At 40.9% G+C, this 27,433-nt stretch overlaps 3 protein-coding genes across 3 annotated transcripts; 2 read left to right on the top strand and 1 right to left on the bottom strand.

Annotated features, from left to right (window-relative positions):
* Positions 1-1,525: 1,525 nt before the first annotated feature.
* On the bottom strand, positions 1,526-12,021 carry LOC138624102 (tetratricopeptide repeat protein 39C). The gene is made up of 14 exons (XM_069704010.1): positions 11,316-12,021; positions 10,489-10,537; positions 8,756-8,884; positions 8,247-8,361; positions 6,096-6,456; positions 5,484-5,652; positions 5,093-5,186; positions 4,887-4,994; positions 4,697-4,806; positions 4,476-4,599; positions 4,269-4,366; positions 4,073-4,177; positions 3,936-3,974; positions 1,526-3,810 (listed from the first exon to the last, which is right to left on the bottom strand). The coding sequence occupies exons 1-14, from the start codon at positions 11,459-11,461 to the stop codon at positions 3,721-3,723; spliced, it is 1,737 nt and encodes a 578-aa protein (XP_069560111.1). The 5' UTR covers positions 11,462-12,021; the 3' UTR covers positions 1,526-3,720.
* A 1,147-nt stretch (positions 12,022-13,168) lies between these two features.
* Positions 13,169-19,192, top strand: LOC138624101 (allantoinase, mitochondrial). Its single transcript, XM_069704008.1, has 11 exons — positions 13,169-13,353; positions 13,507-13,658; positions 14,705-14,819; positions 14,917-15,063; positions 15,179-15,224; positions 15,809-15,902; positions 16,011-16,197; positions 16,313-16,451; positions 18,635-18,807; positions 18,887-18,919; positions 19,003-19,192. The coding sequence occupies exons 1-11, from the start codon at positions 13,207-13,209 to the stop codon at positions 19,150-19,152; spliced, it is 1,383 nt and encodes a 460-aa protein (XP_069560109.1). The 5' UTR covers positions 13,169-13,206; the 3' UTR covers positions 19,153-19,192.
* Positions 19,193-22,019: 2,827 nt separating this feature from the next.
* Positions 22,020-27,264, top strand: agxta (alanine--glyoxylate and serine--pyruvate aminotransferase a). The gene is made up of 11 exons (XM_069704007.1): positions 22,020-22,279; positions 23,775-23,967; positions 24,475-24,539; positions 24,620-24,720; positions 24,798-24,868; positions 24,989-25,073; positions 25,154-25,252; positions 25,369-25,438; positions 26,552-26,647; positions 26,729-26,857; positions 26,948-27,264. Exons 1-11 carry the CDS (start codon positions 22,121-22,123, stop codon positions 27,053-27,055), a joined length of 1,176 nt encoding a protein of 391 aa, XP_069560108.1. The 5' UTR covers positions 22,020-22,120; the 3' UTR covers positions 27,056-27,264.
* The last annotated feature ends 169 nt before the right edge of the window (positions 27,265-27,433 follow it).

Below are 27,433 nucleotides of genomic sequence, written 5' to 3'. Positions count from 1 at the left end.
ATTTAAAGGTCTTATCCATGCACAGTGAGGCCAAGCAGCAAACGTCTTGCTTTGAACACCTCACAGAAAATGTCCGAAGTGTGAATCATCACATCTTAAAAAAGGATGATGTCACCTGCATGAATCACCACATACTAAATGAGGTACCCCACATACACCCCTGTTTTCACATTTGGTAAGCCCAGCAAAATGCTGTTTTTTTTTTTTTAAGTGGGTAGAAAGGGAAATGTTTTGATTATTAATAGTACCGGCATCTATTAGAGGAAGCTGCAGGAGGAGTCGTGGCATTGTTTTAGTCCAACCTTCCAGTGCTGGTCGGCCATGTCTAAATTCAGTGGCAAAGGAGCCTGAATAATTTATGGGCAGAGTGAGCTGTTGCCTTGAGCCTAGTGTGACAGACATGTTTTCTTAAAGAGACGCTCACGGTGTTTATCTGTAAGAGGGTGTCGAGCAGACTCCCACCCTAATTACATTCAACATGGAAACAACAGAAACAATAATATCATGGAGTGAATTATGAATTCTAAGACAAACCAATGAATTGTGGAGTTCAAACCAGTGCAGAGATGATAAGCCAAATTCAAGAGTTATCATGAGGTATTCTCAGATTTTATTTATTTTTTACTGAAGTGAAAATAATAATGGCACAGTGTAAAAGTACTAATATAAAAGTGAATTGAAGTGATTTAAATAAAAATATATTTAATTGTAATAGTACTTATTATTCAGAACAACCACGTGGATGCATTAATGTGTGAGCATTACTTCAATGTTGCAGCTATTAGAGACATAAGCTCATTTTAACTACTTTATATACTCACGGTAGGCCTAATCTTAGTATTTGTTGATTAAATTAACATCTAGCTAGAAACTAAAGCTGTCAAATACATTTAGGGTGGGGTCTTTTCCTATTGTCTGGTGGCAGGAAATGGCAAGACTCAAATGTAGTCAAGTAGAATACTCAAGTAAAGGGACTTACTCTTGTGACTTTCCACCCGTGTGCATCCCATCTAGCTGAAATTACTGTGTGCATTTTCTGTGTCTGAAATCAAGGTGTGGGAAAATACAGTTGATCACATCCAGCCTGCTGTCTGTGAGATAAGCTCCCCCTGGTGGAGTAAATGTTGACAGATAAAAAGCAAAGTGGATGACAAAGAGATATTCCACCCTGACTAAAAATGCACATTCAAGCTCCGACTAACTCATCAGCTCACGTACAACCATATTCACTGCTTGCCTGCATGTCAAAAACAACTCAGTGGGTTTCAACTTGTAACCCAGTCAGGTTTGATTGGCGCATTACTATTTGTCAGCGTCTCTATGGACGTCTTCTGCTCTGTCACGGTGGTTCCAGACCACAAAGAAGCTTCCCACATAAACATTTTCTGAGCATTAGTGTTATTTCTTCTTAGGAATTATTTGCAGTGATGGTTGATATAATTGCTTTTGTAGAATCAACAAATCGACTGTCCAACATGCAGTTTCAAAAGAAAGGAACTCGGATGCAGAGAACAAGACCAACTACTTTCCGAGATTAATGGAGAACAGTTTATTGTAGAGTTTAGTGACACACTGGAACAACATCATCCTGATTTGTAACCTCAATTTCATCAAAATCTCATGACAAAAGGAAAAATACTTTTCAGTAACAGAAGTATTTGGTACAGCAGCTGGGTGACATCTTCTGACATTTCACTGTTACTTGCGCTGCACCAACTGCTTGCACAGTTGTCACCTCAACATTTACCACAATGTACATCCATCACAGCCACAAAGGATGACTTTACCAGATATGTGTGAGCAAACTAAAATCTGTAAGTCCACAACTGTGAACAGGAGATGAAAAATACAGCCTCTGTAAATTACCACATGATACCCTTCATTTGCTTATATTGCTTGGATGAGAAAAATTCTTGAGTGCTCATATAATAAAAGGCAATGCCCTGCACAGATTATTTCATATGCTGAGTGTGAAACTGTTTAGAAAGCTCAGTAAAAGGATGTTAAAATTTCTGTTACCAATGCTCTTTGTCCAATACAGTATGTACCTTTAAATCAGCTTGATTGCTAATACTGGCCGTCACAGCACTCAAATCAAAAAGCATAAATAATGCTTGTAAAATTACACCTTGTGGTATGTACTAAAGAAAATTGACACTATTATGAACTAATTCCAAAGCTTCTATCACTAAAACACTATTAAAATAAGTCACTAGTAATACATGTTTATTAGGCTGACATTTAGCAGCACCTTTCAAGAGGTAACATTACAGTACTGAAGAAAACCTTCATGCTTATGCAGGAATGGACACACGGGTACATCTGACTTCAGTCGTCTTACAGCCACTGTAACCCTGCCATACCATGCATAGTGCACAGGACCAATGCCCATTGTCACATAAAAAAACATCATGAGGGCATTGTGAAGTGTGGTGATCTTATTTACTATAAATGTAAGATGTCCAACTACTTGAATGTGACAATCTAACTCACATCAGCCTAGTTTTTTTCCTCTTTGTGACTTTAGGTGACCAGTGATTTTATTTAACTATTCCTGTGGTAGCTAATTAGATCATTATTTTTTCCAGTTTTTTTTCCAGTGTGAATATAAGTAACCAGTGTGTGATATGACTCATTTTAATGTCCATTTGCAATATGATAAGTAGATTTTGAAAATCTAATTTAAAAGCACTACTTAAGTACTTAAACGTTTCAACATTATCAATGGAGTCATTTATAAGAATATATAAAATCAAAAACAAATTCTCTTTCATGATATGTGAAAGAACTGGCATTAATTTAGCCTATTATATCATATTGGAGTAATGTGCACAAATGGCATGAATGTAAATGACACTATTACCTGTAAAGTTATTATTAAGGGAAATATAATCTCATTAAAAGGTTACTTTTATGTGCTGAATTGCTCGCTGAGGGGAGCGGCATAATGAAAATCCTTCAAATACACAATAGCTGAATGAGTTAGCTAGCGAACACATATGGGTGAAGAAAAGATTTGAGGAAATATTGTATGTCTGTTTGTTATTTTGACTTGGGTCAAAGGTTTTACATCAGTTTCATCTCTGTGCATCCAGTCCACACACAGAGGAGGGACATGTTAGCCTTGCTTAGCACAAACACTGCAAGCAGGGGGAAACAGATGGCATAGCTCTGCCAAACAACATCTTCTTAAATCTCCAAAATTGTTTTTGTTTATATGGTATATTGTCTATTATTCACACCGCACAATACAAATGCGAAACCTCAACCTCATGGTTTTACTATTTTCTTGACCAACAACAGGATGCAGCTTCTCAACAGGTCTGAGCGTTAGTGGGGTTGCCAGGTTTGCACCACCGAGTGACAAAACTCTGGTATGAATTGGTGATTCATTTGCTTGCTAACGGAACACATAAAAGAGCCTGCCAGAGTAGTTTTGGAGATTTTCAGCATAGTTTTGATCTATTAGCCACAGCTACACGGGATATGTCTACCTGCTTCTAATAGCTATGTGCTAAGCTGGTATGAACACGTGCCTGTATTGCTGTCCAAAATGCACAGAGATGACACTTCATTATTAGTCTGAGTGCGTAAAGTGACAAACATGAGTATGTGTGTCCAAAACACACAGGAGTCTGCTCACTAGGATGTCAAACAGTAACTTTGAATGGCTTGAAACTTTGTGCAAAGCTTGAACCATCATCATTTCCCTTCCTGGAGTCACTGAGGCACGACTTCCTTCAAAGAGGCCAGCGCTGAATGGATGCGCACGTGAAGCCGGTTCTCAAAGTCGTAGCCTGTAAAATCCTCCTAAAGCATTTTAAATACACTGTTAGACTTTTTTTTAGGATAAAAATGTAACCTTGAAGATTTCCAACATTATCTGAAAAAATTAATTAATTCTACTTCAGATGGTGATTAGTAATTATTTTTACCTTTGCTTGAAGAAGCAATGATCGCCCCTTTCCCACCGTCTGAATTGGAATATAGAAACCACAGAGTTATAAATGAGCAAGCGGACACACCAGTACAATTTAGTTACAAATCTGAATGCCTCATGCAGCAGACTGACCTCGGGTTTTGCAAGGAGTATACATCCCAGCTCATAGACGGCATACGGCTGAACATATGAGTTGATCTGTCGTCCGTACTCGTCCCGAGCAGCCAGCTGGAATGACTGCGTCACGGGAAAAATGAATAGGAAGATAAGTAAATGGACCTGTGTAGATCAACTGCAAAGTCATTGAGTGCTCTGTTTACATTGATACCTGAACAGCATCTCTCATATTTCCATGACATTTATGAATGGCACCGAGAAGGAGATGTTTCAGGCCTCTGCACGCAGCGTCATCTAAACTCTGTAACACTGAGCACAAACCAGAGGAAATGATCAAACGGGGCAAAAATTAAATTCTTAAAAATCTGGCAGCAGCTGAAGGGTTTATGTTGGTCTGAGTCCTGCAGGTCAAACTCACCCTGATTCATTATCTGTAGTTTAGATGAGGAACAGTTTGGAAGCGCTTTCCACAGATAAAGCACTTCGATTGCGCCGAGGATGCATAGCTCTCTGGTGGGTGAGATCTTTCTCAGTCTCTCAGCCTGCAGATAGGAATCAGACCGAGTAGAAAAACTTCAGTCACACACTTGTGATGACATTTAAAAGAAACAAATGGAGTAAGTTGGAAACAGGACTCACCCTTTTGACAGCAAACTGCTCTATCTGGTTGTTTTTTCTCTTGAACAGCTTCTGCACATCTTTGAAAACTCCACTTGCTCCGTCCAGGTCTCCTGAAGCACCCTGGCACACTGAGAGAAGAAACACACAGAGGATCATGCAGATCATACAGGAGAAGCATCCCATCAGTTTAGGTGTTTGTCAGACTTACCTCCCGTCAAGTAGGCATAGTAGCACTGTGACCAACGGGACTCATTCTTCAGTCTTTCGAAGGCCCTGAACGCATCCTCAAAATTCATCTCGATCATGCTACACCAGCCTTATCCAAACACAAGCAGAGAGAATACAATGACTCCGTCGCTGCAGTGTACGCCGCCTGCCAGGATGTCACAACAAACGTGATGAGAGAACACGTACCAATCTCATAGAGACACACATGCTGGATCTCTCTTTGGTCTGATGCAAGCTCTAATGCATCATGGAAACAGGCCAAAGCACTGTTGATATGGCACTGGGGACAGAAGAGAGAGCACACACACGACCAGGTCATCATGTTAGACACACACTACATGCATGTGTTGAATGAGAGAATTACATCAATAGATGGCTGATCAGACAGTGAGGTCATGAACTGTCGAACATGCATAGTAACTATACTATGCTGTGGGGATGAAAGTTTTTTTTTTTTTTTTTTTTAATTTTACCATTAAACATTGCTTAGTCTACTGTATACACTTATTTCTCATCTAGTGTCTTAATCCAGTTCAATGTCACTGATTGTGACCAATCTCCAGCTTACTGTACATACCTCAAGCCTTTGAACTCGTCCTTTAAAGAACATGAAGAGAGACGAGTTGGGGTAAACCACTGACTTTCTCTGCAGAATAGCTTTGGCCTCCAGCAGCCCCTCCTGCGTGTTAGAGCCATCCAGAGCAAAGAAAGGCAGCACTACTGTGTGGTACCACAAGAGGGCCAACCTGAGCAACAAAGAAAAAGATTCAACCAGACTGCTGTAATATAGTTTTCAATAAATCTCATAAAATACTTTTTTAATGCTCCTGTGCAGCTATTAAATGGATCCAGTGGTGAAATTATTTTGTTAACTGTTGTTTCCAAGGTCAAGAAAAGAACTTGATCGGATAATGAGGATTATGTGATGGGATCAAAAGTCCCAGAATAGCTATTGAAAGAACTTTTGTGAGATTGTTTTGTCAATTGTACTACTCCAGCTATAATTTTTTTTAAAAAGGAGCTTATATAGATAAATAAAAAACGATATATTTTTATATTTTTCATAAGCAACAAAAAATAAGGTATGACGCAATTAATCTTAAATTGACTACAGTTGATTGCAGTTTTGAATTAACTGTGTTTTATTTGTCCCTCTTTGTAAGAAATGATGAGACCGGAGCCGACTCACGTAGCCAGTGGTGCCTTCATGTCCTTGCTCTCGCTCGCATACATAAGGGAGGACAGGCCCTGGAGACGGTCGCCGGGGAAACCGAGCAGGTTGATAATCTTGAGCAGGTGTGGTGGCACCATGGAGATGCACAGGTGGAAGAGGCCATAGCCGAAGCTGACGGAGCCCTTGAGCCGGTCCAGGGCCTCGGCCGTCACGCCGTTCTCCACCGGTGCGTTGTGGTTGGCGTTGTCCGCTGAGAGGGACTCCTGGTTGCCAGAGGACCTCCTCTGACAGGTCTCCTGCAGCTGACTGATGTCACTGTGGCACTTGTTGTACATTTTCCAGGCCTTACGAAGAATCCAGCCTCCTTTGATATATGCTGTTAATGGAAACCATAAACAACTTATTTTAGGAGGAACAAGACCAGGATTTCAGTCATAGGGTTGTTAATCATTTTAATTGGCTGAGGACTGAAACTACTGAAAATCTTCATTATCAGTTTACCTACTGGATATTTCTTTAGCCACGCAAGCAGCAAAGCTAATTACATTCCCACCGTTCTCAGCAGGACTTAGAGTTTAGTGATACTTAGCCATTTTTAGCATGCTAAGATGTTGACCGTTACCTGCTCATTGTTTTTCATTTTCATATAAAACTTGTATGCATATGTTCTGGCGTTTACATGTACCAACAGATTTAAATGGAGAGTAGAGTAGGGAAGAGTCTTCACAGAATGCAAGTGGGAACAAATAACACTGAAGACAGATATCTATGGTCTGTTCACTGCTGTATTTGCCATCATTGTGTTGCTTTTATTTACCATTTTTTTGGAAGTGTGGGGAGAAAGGTTGGTGATAGATTAGATCAGTCAGAAGGACACACACTCTAAACCAGAGGTCTTCAACAGGGGGCCCGTGACCCCTAGGGGGTCCGCGGAGGTACTGCAGGGGGTCCGTGAAATTTTTGGTTGATTAGATCATTTTTCATTTTGTGATTATTATTTTTTCCCCACATTTTTTTTTCCATCAATTTAAATGTCTTTAAATACACATTAACATGAATCCAACATATTGTAGCAAATGGATAAATGGAGGCAGAAGATGTTATCTTCCAGTCAGAAATGCACACATTCAGCGACACACAGGAGTTCTCTCAAGCTGGACACCGGTTCACTCACAGCGTGAGACGAGCCTGGACCCGTCCGTCCAAGCCTCCTGCACTCCTCCAGTTGAATATAAAACACAATTTTATACAATATATATAGTAGGGGGTCCCTGCTCCATCTCTTTATTAGTTTGGGGATCCTTGGCCTGAAAAATGTTGAAGACCTCTGCTCTAAACTGTATGCTGCTGTGATTGGTGGTTTCAATGTCAGTCACCTGGTCCCTAACGCCATCCCTAAACCTTAAACCTGCGACAACGGAACAGTCAATCTCCGGCAGAGCATCCTTCCCACTGATCCAACGCAGCACCAGCCAGGTAGAGGAACTTACATCCCCATGCAGATACGACAAGACAGAGGGCACGTGCAGAAATAACGCAGCCAGATATCAGTTTTATCATTTACATGGTATAATTTTTCTTTTGATTCGCTAATTAAAGGTTTTAACTCCCTGTCTGAAACCGACGGAAATTTAATTCTGTTCTTGGCTGTTTATTCTGATTTAGGTGTTTATAAGGAACTGTTTTATTTTAATGGGCTTTTAAACGAATTTTAATTGTAATATCAAATTCAATGTAAACATGGCTATCGTAAACAACATACAGTACCTGCTAAATGTCAGCGGGTTAGCATTGTATGTTAACACTTGATGTTTGTTTGAAACATGTTCAGCTCAAAGTGCTGCTGTGCGTAAATTCAGTCTCACAGAACCGTTAGTGTGGCGTAGATTCTTATCAGTATACTTTTTAAATCTATCAATTGTTATTTAAATTGTTTGTCACAGGGGTGTGACACATCGTATCTTTCACAATAATATTGGTATAATTGTTTATATGATTAAAAACTCATTCATATCGTGACAATGGCAGTCTTCCGGCTGGCTGACGTAATGACATCATACTGTTATGCAGCTTCAGGGTATGACATACATAACGTGTGAGTACGAGTTGTCATGAGAGACGTACGTTAAGGTCATCCTGTTTGTCTGTTGGTTCACTTTGATTTACCTGAGAGTTCCTGTTTGACGAAGGAGAGCACAGCGAGGTACACCTGGCAGTCAGCAACAATGATCTGTCTCTGGAGGCGGTCCACGATAACGACGCCTGACCTCTGGGAGTCCATCTGTAAGACACAGACACACACATTCAGTAAGCAGTAAGCATCCTGCAGCCATTGTTTCTCCAGCGGTTGGCAGGCAGACGACCTCCACACTCCTCACCCAGTTTGATGATTCAATTTCACAGAACTAATTGAATCTGGGAGTGGGTTTGGCATGATCTCACTGCTGCCTGCATCATTACGCCTAACACTGAGGATCTTAACATTGTTATCTGAACTGAAGTCAGTTCTGGCTGTGATATTAGGATAATGTCAGCAACAAAGGAATCCATCTAAATCTGCAAATCGGTGTTATCAGTGTCACTGGATTTCAACTTTAAAGGAGGCTCGCATAGCAGTTTGGGCTATAGGTTTCCATTGCCCTCCAACAGTCTACACAATACACCGTTGCTCTTACACTCTTTTTAATCTTGTTTCTGATTGTCTCGATCACTCCGGCGCTGTCGCTCTCACACAGTTTCTCAGTGGTCTTCAGGTCGTCGCAGGCCGTCTGCATCTTCTCCTCCTCAAATGTCATCATTGCATTCTGCAGGGAACGCAGAAAAAAAGTCTGTCAATGATATAACTTAGTGGGAGCAAATTAAAAAACATTGTATCACATGATCAGTCTGACATTAAATAGTCTTGTTTCACAAAGCAGATTTATGCTTCAGCTAGCTTAAAATCGTGAAATAAGAGCAAAGGAGTGTTATATAATAGTCTTAAAAAGCAGGCAAGGACAAAGGGCCCTTTCTGCATAACAGTGAATGGAGGAACATGGGGACATCTGTACAGCCGTGTGTGTGTGTGTGTGTGTGTGTGTGTGTGTGTGTGTGTGTGTGTGTGTGTGTGTGTGTGTGTGTGTGTGTGTGTGTGTGTGTGTGTGTGTGTGTGTGTGTGTGTGTGTGTGTGTGTGTGTGTGTGTGTGTGTGTGTGTGTGCGCGCAGGAACGGCAAGATGCTTCACAGCTGACAGAATCAGGAGATCTCTGCTGCTCACACTGTTGGAGATCACTTTGAATGAATCACATAAATGGCGGAGGAAGTGAGAGAGAGAGAGAGAGAGAGAGAGAGAGAGAGAGAGAGAGAGAGAGAGAGAGAGAGAGAGAGAGAGAGAGAGAGAGAGAGAGAGAGAGAGAGAGAGAGAGAGAGAGAGAGAGAGAGAGAGAGAGAGAGAGAGAGAGAGAGAGAGAGAGAGAGAGAGAGAGAGAGAGAGAGAGAGAGAGAGAGAGAGAGAGAGAGAGAGAGAGAGAGAGAGAGAGAGAGAGAGAGAGAGAGAGAGAGAGAGAGAGAGAGAGAGAGAGAGAGAGAGAGAGAGAGAGAGAGAGAGAGAGAGAGAGAGAGAGAGAGAGAGAGAGAGAGAGAGAGAGAGAGAGAGAGAGAGAGAGAGAGAGAGAGAGAGAGAGAGAGAGAGAGAGAGAGAGAGAGAGAGAGAGAGAGAGAGAGAGAGAGAGAGAGAGAGAGAGAGAGAGAGAGAGAGAGAGAGAGAGAGAGAGAGAGAGAGAGAGAGAGAGAGAGAGAGAGAGAGAGAGAGAGAGAGAGAGAGAGAGAGAGAGAGAGAGAGAGATACCAGATAAATGAAAAAATGTATGATAATAAAGATTTTCTGACATGTAGAGATAGCTGTTCTGGTTTTATATTAGCTTATAATGATGTTTGCTGCGCCGCATCACTGGACATATGAATATATGCCGTGGTGGTCAGATGTCAGCACCCCCACTGCCTTCAGGGCCGTTTAGAATCAGAGGCTGACATCATCTCTGGCTGTGTGTCGGCGAGCGTCGACATGAGGCAAGTGACGGTGTGCGTTGTTTGTGTGTGTGTGTGTGTCTGTGTGAACGCCACGCTGTGAAAAATCTCCCTCTTCCATCGATGATGGACACACTGTGTCAGTAATGTGCTCCTCTGTAAGAGTAATGCTGTTCTTGAGAGGAAGATGCATTCATTATGTTAAAGTGGGAACAGCAGAGCAGAGGATGCCAGTGTTAACATTGATGCAAACATTGACTGATTGGGTCATATCAGGTCTCAATACTTCAGTGCTTACCATCCGTGAAAGTACATTGGTTTGATTCTATCTCATTTACACTTCTTCACGGTGTTGCTTTGTCTTCTGGTACTTTACTTGATAACAAGCTAAAAGGAAACTCACCAGAAAACTGACAAAGCTGGCCCCAAAGCTCATCAGTGGGCTCTGGGTCCTACCGAGAGAAGAGAAATGAGGAAGAAGAGACCACAGAATGAAACAGATACAAAGTCCATTAGGTATTTTTTTTTAAATTATGTAATTCCAACTAAATATCAATCATGCTGCAGCTCTGAGCACCACTCTATCTCTGCACCCACACAACTACTATTTCTTAAAGCTGCCATGACTGATGTCAAGGACACGCAAGAACGACAAAAGCAAGTGCATAAAGTTAACAGCGCCATTTAGAGCTGCGACACATGAGTGTTTTCACTATTGATATAACCTGCCAATTTTTTTTTGTCATTAATCGATTGATCGCTTACCCAATGAAATGTTACGAAATTATGAAAAAAATGCCCTTCAAAACTTGGCAGAGCTTGTTTAACTTAACCAACAAACCAAAAGCCACTTAAAGGGACAATGATAGGACAAGGAAAAGTCCTGTTGTTTCACCATTTTTGCTTTAAAATGATCATCAAAAAGTGGCCATGCAATTATTTTTGTGTTATTTGACTAATGGAGCTCTGTGTCAGAGGTGATCTCTGTCAGTGGGAGCCTTCAGGGACTCTCAGGTAAGTGAGACACCTGGAGGCCGTGGAGTCTGATGAAAAGGCTCTAAAAGCAACAACCTAAAGTAGTCAAAGCATTCATATATTTTCTGATTCATGTGGATGTTACAGTAGTGTCTACATGATGGACTCTATTAAAAATGTTTTAGCCACTTGCAAAATTATTCTTAAGGTTTAAGCATGTAACCTGACTGATCATGGGCAGGATGACATAATTACCTGTATCTCCTGAACAGCTCGTCGCTCTCTTTGAACCCGTTGTTGAGCAGCATGTTAATACCTTGCAGAGCCATCTCAGCATCATCTATGTGCTCTGCCTTCTCCTCTACCTGCTGCGGCTGCTGGGACTGCTCGGGACCCGCCATTGTTTATACTACAGCTCGGTGGCTGTTGGATTAAACCGGTGCACTGAAGAACACGAAACGATCCTGTTTCTTCTCTGAAACAAACCCGCATTGGTTTATTTCCGCTGATAGGAGAGAGATGTTTAAACAGAGACGCGCCTCTGGTCGCCTTTAAAAAGAGAAAGATGTGCAGCTTCCGCAGGCTCCAGACGTCTGTACACTCGGGGATAGGCCACTGATGCCCAGACGGGCTCTATTACACTGCACTCCTGCGATTTACAAGACGCATCGTTCTCGCCGACAGCAGCCTTCTCTACGCTCAGTCATAAACCAGCACACCGTGATTCGTCCCTTAAATCCGCCATCCGTCAGTTTGTACCTGCTCCTCTGATCCGTGCAGCAGCGTCCGACACATTACATAACGAGGCTGCTGTGCTGCTCTGCCAGTTCCACGTAATGCGCTCGTCAAAACGGCCTGGCGTCACAGCGCACAACGCACAGCGCACCGCCGGGAGGATGGAGGGATGAGGCCCGCTGAGGCGAAGCTGAATCCTGTCAGCCTCCATCCTTCAGCCTCCCTCCGCACCCAGAGCCGCCCCCCCCCCCCCCCCCATCAGCCAATGGACGCGCTGCAAGCGCAGCCTGCAGCCAGGCAGAGGACAGAGCTGCAGCCTCAGGTGAAATTAAAGGCGACCACGGCTCATCTGTCGGATGTGTTCTCAGCTCATATTTGAGATCTTATCACTTGTCTAAAATCCCTTGATCAGGAGAAAAGGCACAATTAAAACTCCATACCAAAATGAGCAAAATAACAGAATAAAACTTTTACAAATGTTTTATATTTTCAGATTAAAAGATTGGTTCACAATTTCTCAAATTTCAGGTCAGGATCTCGTATGCATAATAATAAAGAATGTTCTTTGTGCATATTGGTCACAGATTCAAAATAGTCTTGAAGCTTTCCTAAGGGAAGAGATAGTAAATCCGCAGTCTTTAAAATGTGACTTGTGAAAATATGGCCCTGTCCTGAGGAAGAATATTTTAAAATCAAGCTCAAGCTCATTTTTGGTGTTGTTATTTATGCCCCTCAAAAAAAAAAACACATGCGTTTCCCATGTTTTCCACATGGGACACATGATCACATCTCTGACACGTTTACCACATGCTGTAACATTTGATAACGTGAGGAAAATATATGTAAAAGTATGTGCAATCTACATGGACTTCACACATTTCACCATGAAAATGTTTCCCAAAATAAATGTTTCACGTGCACAATCACGTCCCGGTTCCGAACCACGCACTAATTCTAAACATTATGAAGTGGACTCATAAAGAGGACTCAAAGATACCCGCATGAATACAATATCTGCATCATTTTTTGACTGTGCTGTTGATTCATATTTTAATACTCAGTAGAATAGAGAAACTAGGTCCAGCGTGAAAAACTGTTCCTGAGCTCATCAAGTCTGTTGACAAACTCCTGAGTGTTTCTCCACACCACAGCCAAACACATTCTCCACAATTCTTCACATCTCTTTTATGCTTCATGAGTTTTTCACAACCTCCCGTGCAGGATTATATCTGAAATTCAGTGTGTCACACAGCCCAAAAAAGTCAACAAATGTTTATCCTACTCCTGATAAACCTGTTCAGAAGGGGGCGGTGTCTCAGCATGAGGCCACTGAACTGCCAAGATTATATCTGTGGTAGAGAGGCAGAGTTAAAAGAGTCCACTGCACTCATTACCACTCATAAACACAGACATGGAGCTGGGATCAACAGTTAGTGCTGTCAGGAGTAAGAGGGTGCTGGTTGGTGAAGAAGTCCGTCCTGCTGTCGTAGTAATAAAGGATGGGAAAATACACCAAATACTGTCAAGCAGTAGCTTTTCTGACGATGTTGGCTGTGAGGTAAGCTGGCTCTCAATGCTCTGAGTTTCAGGATATTCCCTGTGGCGGGATGAGAACTGATGTATCTGTCTGTGAGGTTGTAAGGACCAATGCATTGATTTAACACTCCTAATGATCCATTTTCAATCATCCTGAATATCTGTGTGATTGCAGGTGTTGGATGTGGGTGACAGTGTCGTGATGCCAGGCATCGTAGACTGTCATGTTCATGTGAATGAACCGGGCCGCACCTCCTGGGAGGGTTTCTGGACGGCCACCAGGGCTGCTGCAGCTGGAGGGGTGACGACGATCGTGGACATGCCGCTGTAAGTTGGAGAACCCCCCCCCCCCCATCCAGAAATCAATCAGTGCTCAGTGTCTGACCTCACGGGGTCGCTGGGGGAAGGTAAAGTCAACAGGGTAAACAGATTGTGAAATAAATGTAAATAAAAGTTTAAAGAGGCAAACATCAAATGGATTCTAGAGTTACATTCATGAATAACTGAAGAAAAAAAAAACCCATAATTTTCTTCCATATAGCCATCACGTCACGTGATAATCTAAGTTTTGGATGATTTTCATTTTTGAACATAGTATTTTCATTTTCATTCTTTTAATTTGCAAGCTATTTCCCGTATGCCTTAAATAAAATCCAATTATAAATTTAGACAAAAATATTAATTTAGGGATTTTGTGTAAAAAAAAAAAAAAAAAATAGAAAAACTATATGGCAGTTCATAAAAGTATGCAAAAGCAAGAAAAAAAGTATGAAATACCTCCAATAAAAATGTGTTTTGGATGTCAATATGTACATTTATTTAAATTTAAATTTATGTCAAAAGTAAATTTCCAAAGACACCCAATATGACATACGTAAGTGTTTTAGGTGCCCTTTTATAGGACCAACACGTCTTCACAACCAAACTACAGAACAGGTCGTTTGATCATTGCAGAGTACCAGCCACAGCTGTACCGGGGCTGTCATGGTAACAATAATAAACTGTTTTCATCCAGCTGTGCTGTTCCTGGGTTTAACTCTCTTAGCTTTCAAATAGCTTTTGTCTCTGCTAAGCTAACATGCAACATTAGATTTTGATAGGTTAAACTATGTGAGCTGCTAAATTTTGCTTTATCATAAATAATTTTTGACTATTAAGAAAAACTTAACTCCTGCATAATTCCTCCCAAGACAAATATGTGTTTTGGGGCTGTAAATCTGAAGTCCTGTTTCCCAACAGCATCTTAAGGTTAAGAGGATCTTAGCCTGAGGAATTTGCCACAGAACAATTTAATTTGGGAAACATTGGTGCTGCTGCATTTTTTAAGTTGTGAGCATTGATCTTTGTTTCTGTATTAATTAAAATACCCACAGAAACAGCATCCCTCCAACCACAACACTTGTCAACTTTCATGAGAAGCTGCGGGAGGCGACGGGGAAGTGTTTTGTGGACACGGCCTTCTGGGGAGGTGTGATCCCCGGTAATGAGGTACAGTGGAGCCGCTTTAATGAAATGATCTCTATTACAACCAGATTGTGCAGGATTAGGACCAAAACAAACCCAAACAATGAATCCCTCCTCACAGCTTGAACTTCGGCCCATGATCCAGGCGGGAGTGGCCGGCTTCAAGTGTTTCCTCATCCATAGTGGGGTGGACGAGTTCCCTCATGTGGCTGACTGTGATCTCCACTCAGCCATGAAGCAGCTGCAAGGCACAGCAAGTGTCCTGCTGGTAACTGACAGTCCTGCATAACATGGAGCACAGTTACAGTGTGTCATTTGTCATTATGATATCTAAGTGCTCAGAAAAATTAACAATAATGTATTATTCACTCTGTGTCCTCCAGTTTCACGCAGAGAGGGATGTTCAGGAAGCAACAGAGGAGACTGGCGGTAACAACAATTTTGTTATATTTTGCTTTTAAATTGAGTTTAGTACTTAAAAATCCAACATATATATATTTTTAACCAATACCTTAATATTGTGATGAAATATTTACCACCAAGACTGAAGTTTTAAAGTCTTGAAGCAAGGAGATTTGTAATGTGATAAACATTTAACAAAGTTTTCAAAATTGTTTTAAGGTTTCACTTCACATAAATCACGAAAACATATTTTCACTTGCACAATAGTAGCATCGATTTTTAGTATTTTTGGTTCAGTCCGCACATCATTTTAGAAAACTATTGCCAATAAAAAGTATGAATAGTTGTGATTAGTCCCAGTGGTCAGACCCACACATTTGTCAAGCCTGAGATTGTGTTACCTGACATCACATAATTAGCAATATTCAACCTAAATCCTCTAATACAATATCCAAAATCAAGTTTCACAATAACACAGTGTTGATATACTGATTTTTAGCCTCCACCTGGTTTGGTTGAACTCTATGAAATTATGGACAAGTAGGAATTTCTAAAAACAGTTTCTTTCTTGTAAAATAAAATAAAAAATGTCACACTCCTCCCAATGTTAGACCCCTGTGAGTACTCTACCTTCCTGCAGTCCCGGCCTGATGTCATGGAAATCGAGGCAATTCGCACCGTCACAGAGCTCTGCCTGCAGTACCAGTGAGAACATCAGCAACTCAAGAAATGATATTCATATAGTTATAGTTGATGTTTCTGTATAAGATTTGGTTTGTTTGTAGCAGTGACAGCTACCTCCCTCTGCACCAGGGTGCGGTGCCATATTGTCCACTTGTCCTCTGCAAAGCCACTGAAACTGATCCAGGAGGCGCGGCAGGCTGGAGCCCCCTTAACGGTGGAGACTACCCATCACTACCTCAGCCTGTGTGCAGAATCCATACCAACGGGGGCCACACAGTTCAAGTGCTGCCCCCCCATCAGAGGGTCTGTTAACCGGGTAAACAGAATATGATGTAAAGCTGACTACTTTCAGATTTGGTATCAATATAAAACAGGGCAACACTTGTCATATCAGTTCTCTGATGATAAGTTGTTTAATTCTGCCTCACCAGGAGGAGTTATGGTCTGCACTGAGAGTTGGTCAGATCGACATGGTGGTGTCTGATCACTCCCCCTGCACCCCTGATCTGAAGAGACTGGACAGTGGAGACTTCACTCAGGCCTGGGGAGGGATTTCTTCTTTACAATTTGGTACAGACTCATGACACACACACACACACGAATATTACTTTTCTTATGGGCAGCAATCAAAACTAATATTACAACATAATGTTACACTCCACTGATTATTGACTGTAAATGTTTGCATTCAAACTACTTCCCTAAACGCTGTATACGTTCTCTAGTATAGCGAACTGCCCAGCAATCGGCCACTTTCTAGAACGTCTTGTTGTCAAAATCGGTCAGTGTACTGGACAACACGCTTCCCAAAATGTCCCAGAATGCATTTTGGTAACTAATTGTAAGTACTTTTACAATGCTGTGTTCAGGTCTTATCAGAGAGACTGTACATATACAGTATACCACTTGGTGGAGAGAAAGGCGAACTGTCAATTAAACTGTGGCAAAATTGCAGAAGAGGAAACGTGTTCATCAAGTCTTTGAACACATCATAGCTGCTCTTTTTACATTCACAATAGCTCAGATGACTATGTGTAAAACATTTAAAGGAGTGTTTTAGTTTCAGCTCATTGTTTTTGGGTTACATCCAGCAACTTTATAGTTTTCGGTTAATTTACAGTTCAACCTGATTTCAACTGCAGCAGGCAGCTGTTTAAAAAAAAAAAAAAAAAGCTCTGATAAACCCACTGTACACAACTAACTAGCTAATGAACACACTGGAGCCTTTAGCAGCTACAAAGAGAGAGAAAAAAATGTCCCCGTAACTATTGCAGCCCACACCAACGCTAAAAGAAGAGTCGTTATCAGACATAGATTTTCAGGTGGCCAGAAATATGAATCAGAATGAATGCTGATGTTGGTCAGTGTTTGCTAAAGGAGCAAATATTTGCTAACAGTTTTGCCATATTGACTCAATAACATGATGCGTTTACAGCTTCTTCTGCCACTGAGCAGATTCAGACGATGAAAAGCTGCACAGTTTGCTTCTGTGCAGCTTAACGTGCGATTTACTTTTTTTAAATTCTTTGATTTGACTGTATGTAACTATTTTGAAAAGTCCTTCTCAGTCTGCTGCTGAGGTGTGAGCGCAGCACAGACACAGCTGCAGCTGATAAAATAATGATGCATGTTAATTGGCACACCTGAATCAGACTTATCCACAGACAATATACTGAACTGTGCTTGTTCATGAACTGAACTAAATCAAACACAGCCATCATTCATTTACTAATTGCATCTGTCCTAAAAAGCTTCCCTGACAAGGCAATGTACAGCAGCTATTGTTTCAGCTGCCAATAATAAGCAGTATATTTTATTCCTCATTTCGTCTCACTAATATGTATGTTTCATGATATACTATCATCATGCTGTCTCTAAATTGTGTCAAAGATAATTGGCTCATCAGTGTCTCATGTTCACTGAATCTGTAATCAGTCCTTGACTCAGTTAACTGACTAATCAAAGACATGTAGTGTGATTGATGATCTCAGGTGACACTTACACAATGTACTACATCACATGCTATAGAGTACATGAATACACATTCTAAAGAGTGTTTTAATATATTCAATAAATCTGTCTACAGAGCTGCTACAGGATTTGTCTCTGCATGATTTATCCTCTCTGCTGCTCAGCTGGTTGAAACGTTGGATAAAACTGACAAACCAAAACTGATGTGTGGAATATTACACAGATAATATAAGATAGCTTTCTTTTTGGGAGGATTAGCTGTCACCACCCCTCATAGTGGGCAAAGTTCACCGGGAGGTAAACAAGAGCTGAGTGCCAGTTTAAAGCAATCATTTACTGTTTGTGCCACAGTGAGAGAGGAGTCAAAGTCTGACACCAGGATGATGGCAAAATGCAACGAGCTCAGTCTCACCTGATATACTCTATATACTGTGCATTTTATATTTAATATTTTTTACTGCTATTTTATTGCTTTTCTATTATTCTATTATTCTATTATTATCTTATTGCTTCTGTATGCTGCTGTAGCAAAAAAATGTCCCCTCGGGGATTAATAAAGTAACTACCTAACCTAACCTAACCTAACCTAAAATGGTTCAGTATCACATCACAGAATTGTACTTTTAAACGTTTAATGAATGCAGAAGTGAGAAACTATTAAAAAAAAAAAAAAAAAAAAAAAAATTAAATAAGAAACTTTAAAAAAAAAAAAAAAACTTTGTGCAGCTTGTCAGGTATGTTTGCAATGAGCTCAATTCTTTATAAATCTCACCGCTTCTCAGGCTTGCCGCTGTTCTGGAGTTCAGCCAGTAAAAGAGGCTTCCAGCTGTCAGACGTTGTGAGGCTCCTCAGCAAAAAAACAGCCCAGCTATGTAGTCTTGACAACCAGAAGGGCAGCCTGGCTCCCGGTTACGATGCCGACTTGGTCATATGGGACCCAGAGAGAGAATTTGAGGTTCGTATATGAAATTTAAAAACCATGACCAATCTTCAAACCCTGAATCAGCTGCTTCATCTTCTGTTCTACTTCACAGATTCAAGAAGCAGGCATACATCATAAGAACAAGGTAAATAACATCAGTATGGGACATTTAACATACAGATGGTACGGTGATTTGACGTTTGACTTTGTGACTGTGTGTATTTGTAGGTAACTCCTTACCTCGGCCTCACACTGCAGGGAACTGTGTGTGCCACCATCCTGAGGGGCCGGCTGGTGTACAGAGACGGCACCTTCTGCCCCGAACCTCTGGGGAAGCATCTCCTCATCCCTCAGAGGACGAGTCAAGCACAACTGTGAAGCATAACATGCTGAGACAATAAACCTCACCAACTCTTGAGTTATTGTGTTGACTGATTCAGCTGATAAGAGTGCACCATATTGTTTTTTTAATTTGTCTCTTCCTGAAAAAAATGTGTTTCATTATATTTTATGATCTTATAAACAAAATTCATTTTAAACAGAACAATCAATGGGAACTTTGGCTGGTTTAACAGCTGGATTACAACATTTTATGACCTCATAACATAATTAATTTAAGGGTCAATTAAAAACTAAATGTTCAAAGTAAAGTTGAATAAAACTATTAAACCAATAGCAGCTGAGAAAATGGAATTAATGGAATTTAAAAAAAGGGTTTGTATTATTGGTTATGTATACAGTGCATCCGGAAAGTATTCACATCGCTTCATTTTTTTCCCCACATTTTGTTATGTTACAGCCTTATTCCAAAATGGATTAAATTCATTTTTTTCCCTCAAAATTCTACACACAATATCTCATAATGACAAAGTGAAAAAAGCTTGTTTAAAATTTTTGCAAATCTATTAAAAATAAAGAATGAAAATATAACACGTACATAAGTATTCACGGCATTTTCTCAATACTTTGTTGAAGCACCTTTGGCAGCAATTACAGCCTCAAGTCTTTTTGAGTATGATGCTACAAGCTTGGCTCCTATTCTTGGGCAGTTTCTCCCGTTCTTCTTTGCAGGACCTCTCAAGCTCCATCAGGTTGGATGGGGAGCGTCGGTGCACAGCCATCTTCAGATCTCTCCAGAGATGTTCAATCAGGTTCAAGTCTGGGCTCTGACTGGGCCTCTCAAAGACATTCACAGTTGTCCCGAAGCCGCTCCTTTGTTATCTTGGCTGTGTGCTTCGGGTCGTTGTCCTGTTGGAAGATGAACCTTCGCCCCAGTCTGAGGTCCAGAGCGCTCTGGAGAAGGTTTTCATCAAGGATGTCTCTGTACATTGCTGCATTCATCTTTCCCTCCATCCTGACTAGTCTCCCAGTTCCTGCCGCTGAAAAACATCCCCACAGCATGATGCTGCCACCACCATGCTTCACTGTAGAGATGGTGTTGGCCAGGTGATGAGTGGTGCCTGGTTTCCTCCAAACATGACGCTTGGCATTCAGGCCAAAGAGTTCAATCTTTGTTTCATCAGACCAGAGAATTTAGTTTCTCATGGTCTGACAGTCCTTCAGGTGCCTTTTGGTAAACTCCAGGTGGGCTGTCATGAGCCTTTTACTGAGGAGTGTCTTCCGTCTGGCCACTCTACCATACAGGCCTGCTTGGTGGAGTGCTGCAGAGATGGTTGTCCTTCTGGAAGGTTCTCCTCTCTTCACAGAGCAACGCTGGAGTTCTGTCAGAGCGACCATCGGGTTCTTGGTCACCTCCCTGACTAAGGCCCTTCTCCCCCGATCGCTCAGTTTGGCCGGGCGGCCGACTCTAGGAAGAGTCCTGGTGGTTCCAAACTTCTTCCATTTACGGATGATGGAGGCCACTGTGCTCATTGGGACCTTCAATGCTGCAGAAATGTTTCTGTACCCTTCCCCAGATCTGTGCCTCGATACAATCCTGTCTCTGAGATCGACAGACAATTCCTTGGACTTCATGGCTTGGTTTGTGCTCCGACATGCACTGCCAACTTTGGGACCTTATATAGACAGGTGTGTGCCTTTGCCCCCAAAAAATTATTTAATCCATTTTGGAATAAGGCTGTAACATAACAAAATGTGGAAAAAGTGAAGCGCTGTGAATACTTTCCGGATGCACTGTATGACCCAAAATATAATAAGCAAGACCCTGATACAGTCCCAAATAGAGATTAAAATAATACTACACAGAGGCTGAAAGCCCCTCAGACCTTCTGTGTCAATTACAATTCCAGAAAGGGACAAATTAAACACTCCATCTATCCTTCTGTTGCAGGCATTTGAGAAGAAGTTGAGGGAACGTGATGATATTATTAATGTGACTCTTCTACTTCATTCAAATCACACAGCTCACATATTCAGTTTTCAGAACCTCAATAGACAAAGGAAGAATACCTGGTCATACTTTTGTTGATATGCATCTACATGCCTAAATTTGGGATTTGGCAAGATATTTAACACACATTTTTCCATACCAGTCTCCTCAGAGACAGAGTACATCTCGGCAGCCCATGGAGAATCTGCACATGTTTGGCTTATTGTGTAAAAACATGTGTGCAACATAGTAGAACTACTAAAACATGCTTTTGAAAATCCTGTTTCATTCATGATACCTTGATTTTCTTGGAGTCACTAAAAAGGTTATGATTCTGATGAAACACAACTCTTCAGTGGGATCAAGAGGACAAGTTAAAAGTTTGAATATTGCCCCTGAAATAACTCGCTTCACTTTTAGCAAAGTTTGCAACATTTAGCTTTTATACACTGTCCTAATATTAGAGAGAAATTATGCATATTATAAATACAAACTTGTCACCCCAACTGGTTGAGGAAAACAGACGCCCACTCTGAGTCTGCTTCTGTTGGAGGTCTCTTCCTGTTATTAGAGTTTATCCTCACTTGTTTGTTGGAGAATTGTTGGGTTTCTCTCTATAATACTGTAAGGTCTTGTCCCGACGATGTAAAGGGCCTTGACATTATTTATAATGATTTTGCACATTATAAATAGATTTGAACTGACTTAAAAACTTTAAATTCGTGGATTTAAGAAGCAACTTAGAAGTTAGGCCAATGCTCAGCAAGGAAACACTGTTATTGGGCCAAAAAACCCAAAACCAAAACAGTGCAATAGTTAAGGCTGACAGTCCTTCCAGAGTCAGTCGTCAATAATTAACATTTGAGGAGAGAGAGATAAAAGCAGAAAATGTTGTGACAGACTTGAGACCCGAGGACTTCACTGGTCAGACAGAGGGGTGTGCTCAGCCGAGGCTTTGCTTCACCTGCTTCCACAGCTCTTTGTGGCTTTACTTTGTTGGTTCACGCTGCGGAGAACATGTCGTCCGTCTCTGTGCCTCCGCCGACATGCCTGCAGAAACCCCTGGCGGTTCCTCATCGTCACATGTTTGGACCGGGACCTTCCAACGTTCCCCCACGCATCCTGAAAGCTGGAGCCAATCCTGTCATTGGACACATGCATCCAGAGATATTTGAGGTAACACAGATGATGAAGCGTATCCAGGAAGAGATATAAAAAAAAAAAATGGAAGAGCAGGGGGGGGTGATTAAACTCTTCTCTTTTCTCTCCTAATCTGTGTTTGGTTTAGATGGATTTGAAAATCATTTTCATTTTGTAGATCTTTCTGTGAACTCTCTGTCAAAGAGGAGCAGACAATGTTACCCTGTACTCCAGATCCTGTGTTAGTTGTAACAAGTACTGCACCTAAATAGTACTTAACATTTCTATTTAATGCTACTTTATAATTCCATATTCCTTTACATTTTAAAACAAGTTCATCTGTTGAGCTTTATACACAATTCAATATTATTTATTTAATATATACATTATTTATATAGTGCCAAATCACAACATAAATCATCTCAGGGAACATAACACAGTAAAGTCCTCACATCAGGAACCCACCAATTCAACAGAGCTCACATGAGTGACAGATGGAAGGAAAAACAAACTTTTAACAGGTAGAAACCTCAGAAAGAACCACGATTAGATGTGAGCGGCCATCTGACTCAACAAACAATAAACATGGGAGAGGTTGAGGGTTCCAGTCATCGCAGATCAGAAACATGCAGCTCCAGAGCCAGAGACACCTCCAGAGAAAGCACAAAACTACAGAGAAGAGAAATGCACGTCACCACACTCCCTGTATCCGACAGCTGTATTTATTTTACTGCATGATATTTAGTTGAATTAGTTTCAACTTCACCATCTTCAACATCAAAATGCTCCTTAAACATGAATGCATCCTTAATAATAATCAGTACATGACACTCTGAAAGGGCTAAATCTGCATAAAGATGAGCTACTACTTTCGACATAAATGATACTATAAGTATATTTTGCTGACATGCCATATTTAAATAGAAGACTTTTACTTTTAAAATGATATTTCTACACTCTAATATGCTACTTTTATTTATAGGAAGGTTCCAAGTAAATATTTCACCTGCGAAAACTGCTGAACTGCAGCAATTCGGATTAAAACTTTTTATTTAACTAACAACTATCCATAACTACTTGAGTCACTTTCTTTGGGAAGACCAATTCCAGTTTTAAATCATTATATTGAGGACATTTCTACACTTTGAGGACATTTGGTTGGTCCTCACTACTTAAAAGGCCTGTTTAAAGGTTAACACATCAGTTAGAGGTTAAGTTAATAATTAGGTCAGGGTTGGACTTAGACAGTGATTGCAGATCACATAAGACTAAGAAAACCAACTAATATTTCCATTTGAAATGCTGGATCTGAAAAATGTTTGCATTTTTTTTTTCTTATAAAAATGACAACTAAAGAATTTTCAACCATCATAATTGTTTCCATTGACTGAGCTGATTTAATCTATGGCTAGACCATGATTGGTTAAATTTGGGTTGCAGCTACCTGTATTAAAACCACTTTCATTCTGTCCTTTGTTTAAAATATATTTCGATTTAAACCTCCATTTCTTCCACTTATTTCACATTACAGATAATGAGTGACATCAAAAGTGGAATCCAGTATTTGTTCCAGACCCAAAACAAAATGACTCTTGCTGTGAGTGGCACTGGCCACACGGCTATGGAGTGTGCCATCTTCAACGCGGTGGAGCCCGGGGACAGTGTGCTGATCGCAGTGAACGGTATCTGGGGAGAGCGAGCAGCGGACATGGCAGAGAGGATCGGTGAGGCTGTACTGACAAATCCAAAGAGAAGACCAAAGTCAACAACGTAATGCTGTTAACTGTCCTGGATTTTAGTTTTATCCTCACTTGTTAAAAATGAGGGTGTATTTTGATCACCGTCATTTCCTACAACAGGTGGGCACTGGTTAGTTTAATAAACAATCCCAAAATTTGATTGGGACTGTTTTCAGCTGTAGATTAATACATATTTAGTGCTCTAGTATTTACATCAGCAAGATGGCACAGACTACAGTGCCCATTGTATTTTAATTACCAATCATAATGAACTGTCATGTCAGCTGGAGCAGCAGTGAGGCTCATGATGTGTTTTTGGGCAACAACTGACCTCTGTGACACAAATAAATAAATTAAAAAAAAATCCTATCAGTCCTTTCACAGGATTTTACGATGATAAAAATACATATTTCACCACTGTCATCCTTTAAAATCAGCATCAACTGGTGGAATAGAAATGATTCAAGACCATTCTGCATGTCAATCCAACAGGTGCCAGAGTAAATACCGTAGTGGCGCCTCCTGGTGGCTACTTAAGCAATGCAGACATTGAGAAGGTACTGTTTGCTGCCACTGCAGTTAGGTTACTTAAATGAATTGTGTCAGTCTGTGTAATCCGGCTGTCGTCTCCCCGCAGGCTTTATCAAAACACAGGCCGGTGCTGCTCTTCCTCACACACGGAGAGTCTTCCACAGGAGTCCTGCATCCGTTAGAGGGCATTGGACAGCTGTGCCATAAGTAAGACGCAGCGATCGTCATCGCATCTGTAGCAACAGACAGACAGATGACTTCAGCGTTGTGATCTGTCCCCACAGGTACAACTGTCTGTTTCTGGTCGACTCGGTGGCTTCAATAGGAGGAGCTCCTCTCTGCATGGACCAGCAAGGTTTACTGATAAATCTCTGTGGTGCATCTGATGAAAAAACTGAAAATATCTGTCCTGTGTGACATGATCTGTTTTGATGACACCACATACGGATGTTTTTGTGCATGTTTGCTCTTGCAGAAATCGACATCCTGTATACAGGCTCCCAAAAGGTCCTGAATGCCCCACCGGGTACAGCGCCCATTTCCTTCAGCGAGAGAGCCTGGTGAGAACTGTTCTCCATGTAATCTACAGGCCTGTAAGTAACAGGGTGACATGTCTATATAACGCTCAATTTATCCACAGTGAAAAAACATTCAGCCGGAGGACAAAGCCCGTGTCTTTCTTCTTGGATTTGAGCTGGCTGGCAAACTACTGGGGATGTGACGGCAAACCATCAAGAGTGTAAGAGATATTTTCTCCTAAAAGCAGGATCAGATCACACTACAAACATTCATCTCATTTCTGGCATTAGTATAGCAAAAGCATTGTATATTTCTGTTTTCATTTCCTCTCCATAGATATCACCACACAGGACCAGTTACTGCTTTTTACTCTCTGAGGGAGGGCCTGGCTGTCCTTGTTGAAGAGGTACGATGGGATACAATGAAATATTGTGATCTTGCATCAGTTCAAACTTCTACATTTCTGTGCAGCCATTGAAGCAGAGTACAGTGACAAAAAAATAGCGTTCCCTGTCTGTGTCACATTTGTATGTAGAATGAGGCATGAATATGAATTAGTTATTAGCTGTTTTTTGTTAAGAGGCATCACCTACAAACAAGACAAATCTGTTTTATAAGCTGAACACTGTTTGTTGTTCGATCGATCACTTTAGTCCAGAATGAAATGTTTCAGTCCTGTGCAGACATTCATGTTCAGACGATGAACATCTCTGAGTTTGGTGTTGGAGCAGCCTAATTTAGGGCCAACCTTCTTTGTTTTAAATCTGGCTCCCACAGACCGGTTAGATTAGTTCTCTCGCTTTTTACAGCTGGGTACAACATAGTACTGTTAAGCCTCCCTATTAAATCACATTGGGCCTACGTCTCATCTACAAAGAACGATGGTATTCTTTCTCTCGCCTGCTGATGCTCACGTGCTGTTAGTGTGTCCTACATCACGGACTTTGAGCTGCCAGTCAAGATGAGCGATCGAGGCGGTGACACACTGACAAGAGAACTTTTAGAAAAAAATTGTCGAGATTACTTTTTTTTTACCTTAACATTTCTGCAAAATATTAAAATTACTATTACGAAGAGTATTTTAATCATTCTGAATTGATATTTAGATTTAGAACATCATTTTCTGTAAAACATATTAATGAAATGTAATTTAACATTACATAGACATTGATTTTTGGCCCTTCACAGGAAAGACTGTTTTTATTGTTTCTAGTCGCGCAATGATGGCCATCTTTGATGTCAAAACTTTATCTGACCAATACTGTGTCTTATGACCAAACTCATGACATTCCCATCTGCCTCAGCTCTACTTTTTGTTGAATGCTAATAAGCAAAGATTTGCATACTAACATGCTAAATTACGCATCATGGCGTTCAGCTCAATGAACAGCCTCACAGATGCATGGCGGTATTGTCGTGTGGAAAAATTTACAAAATAAACATGTGCGTTAGGTGTAAATGGTCAGCCATCCCATAATGTTCCTACTGTGTGTTTTTAATGCCATTTTGTTAATCTAAGGGTTTGGCGAATTCATGGGAAAGACATCAAAAGGTGGCGGAGTATTTCCATGCTGGCCTGGAGAACATGGGCCTCAAACTGTTTGTCAAAGAAAAAGTGAGTTTTAAAACAATCATGTCATTTAATGATTAATGGCTGTTGATCAGAACAAATTAAATGATGAATGGTTTGTTACAGCGAGCCAGACTGCCCACAGTTACCACCATTGTTGCGCCTCATGGATATGACTGGAAAGAGATCACGAGCTACATCATGAAAACACATAACGTAGAGATTTCTGGAGGACTCGGACCTTCAGTTGGTCTGGTAAGAGAAAACGGTTCTGATGTGCTGTTAGTTATCAGCCTCTTGGCTTCTGCTTGAGTGAACTATTGTATTTGTTTTTGGTCTCTTCAGGTGCTGCGTGTGGGACTGATGGGATGTAACAGCAGCGAGGCCAAAGTTGATATGGTGCTGGCAGCACTGAAAGACGCGCTGAAACACTGTCACAAGAGCAAAGTGTAGCATGTTTCCGTCTGATGCCGCAAATATAAATCTGAATCAACGCTGCTGTCATAAGGAAGAGATTGTTTGATAAATAAGTGATTATTCTTGGTAAATGTCCTTGTGCTGATAGACCTCTTCTTGAATAGGTGATGCTGAATGCTGATTGAAGCCTTTTCTTGTTATTTTAGTTTTTCTAATTTAACACAATAAAAACTGATTTGACATGATAGTATTTTAGTTGCTATATTAGATGCATTTCACAAGCACAACAAAGAAACCCCATGCAACCCCTTCCCAGCTGATGTTACATCAGTGGATTTTCTTATGGTGAGCGTCTTATTGTATTCCTGAAAACCTCCTGTTCTGAAAACATGGTCCTGTTGTTTTCTGTCCATA

The sequence above is a fragment of the Brachyistius frenatus genome, unplaced genomic scaffold (genome assembly GCF_029030835.1).
Source record: "Brachyistius frenatus isolate BFR_SWC_R1_liver_20210118 unplaced genomic scaffold, ASM2903083v1 Contig_49, whole genome shotgun sequence".
NCBI classification, from domain to species: Eukaryota; Metazoa; Chordata; class Actinopteri; family Embiotocidae; genus Brachyistius; species Brachyistius frenatus.
This window is presented reverse-complemented; position numbering and strand designations above follow the sequence as displayed.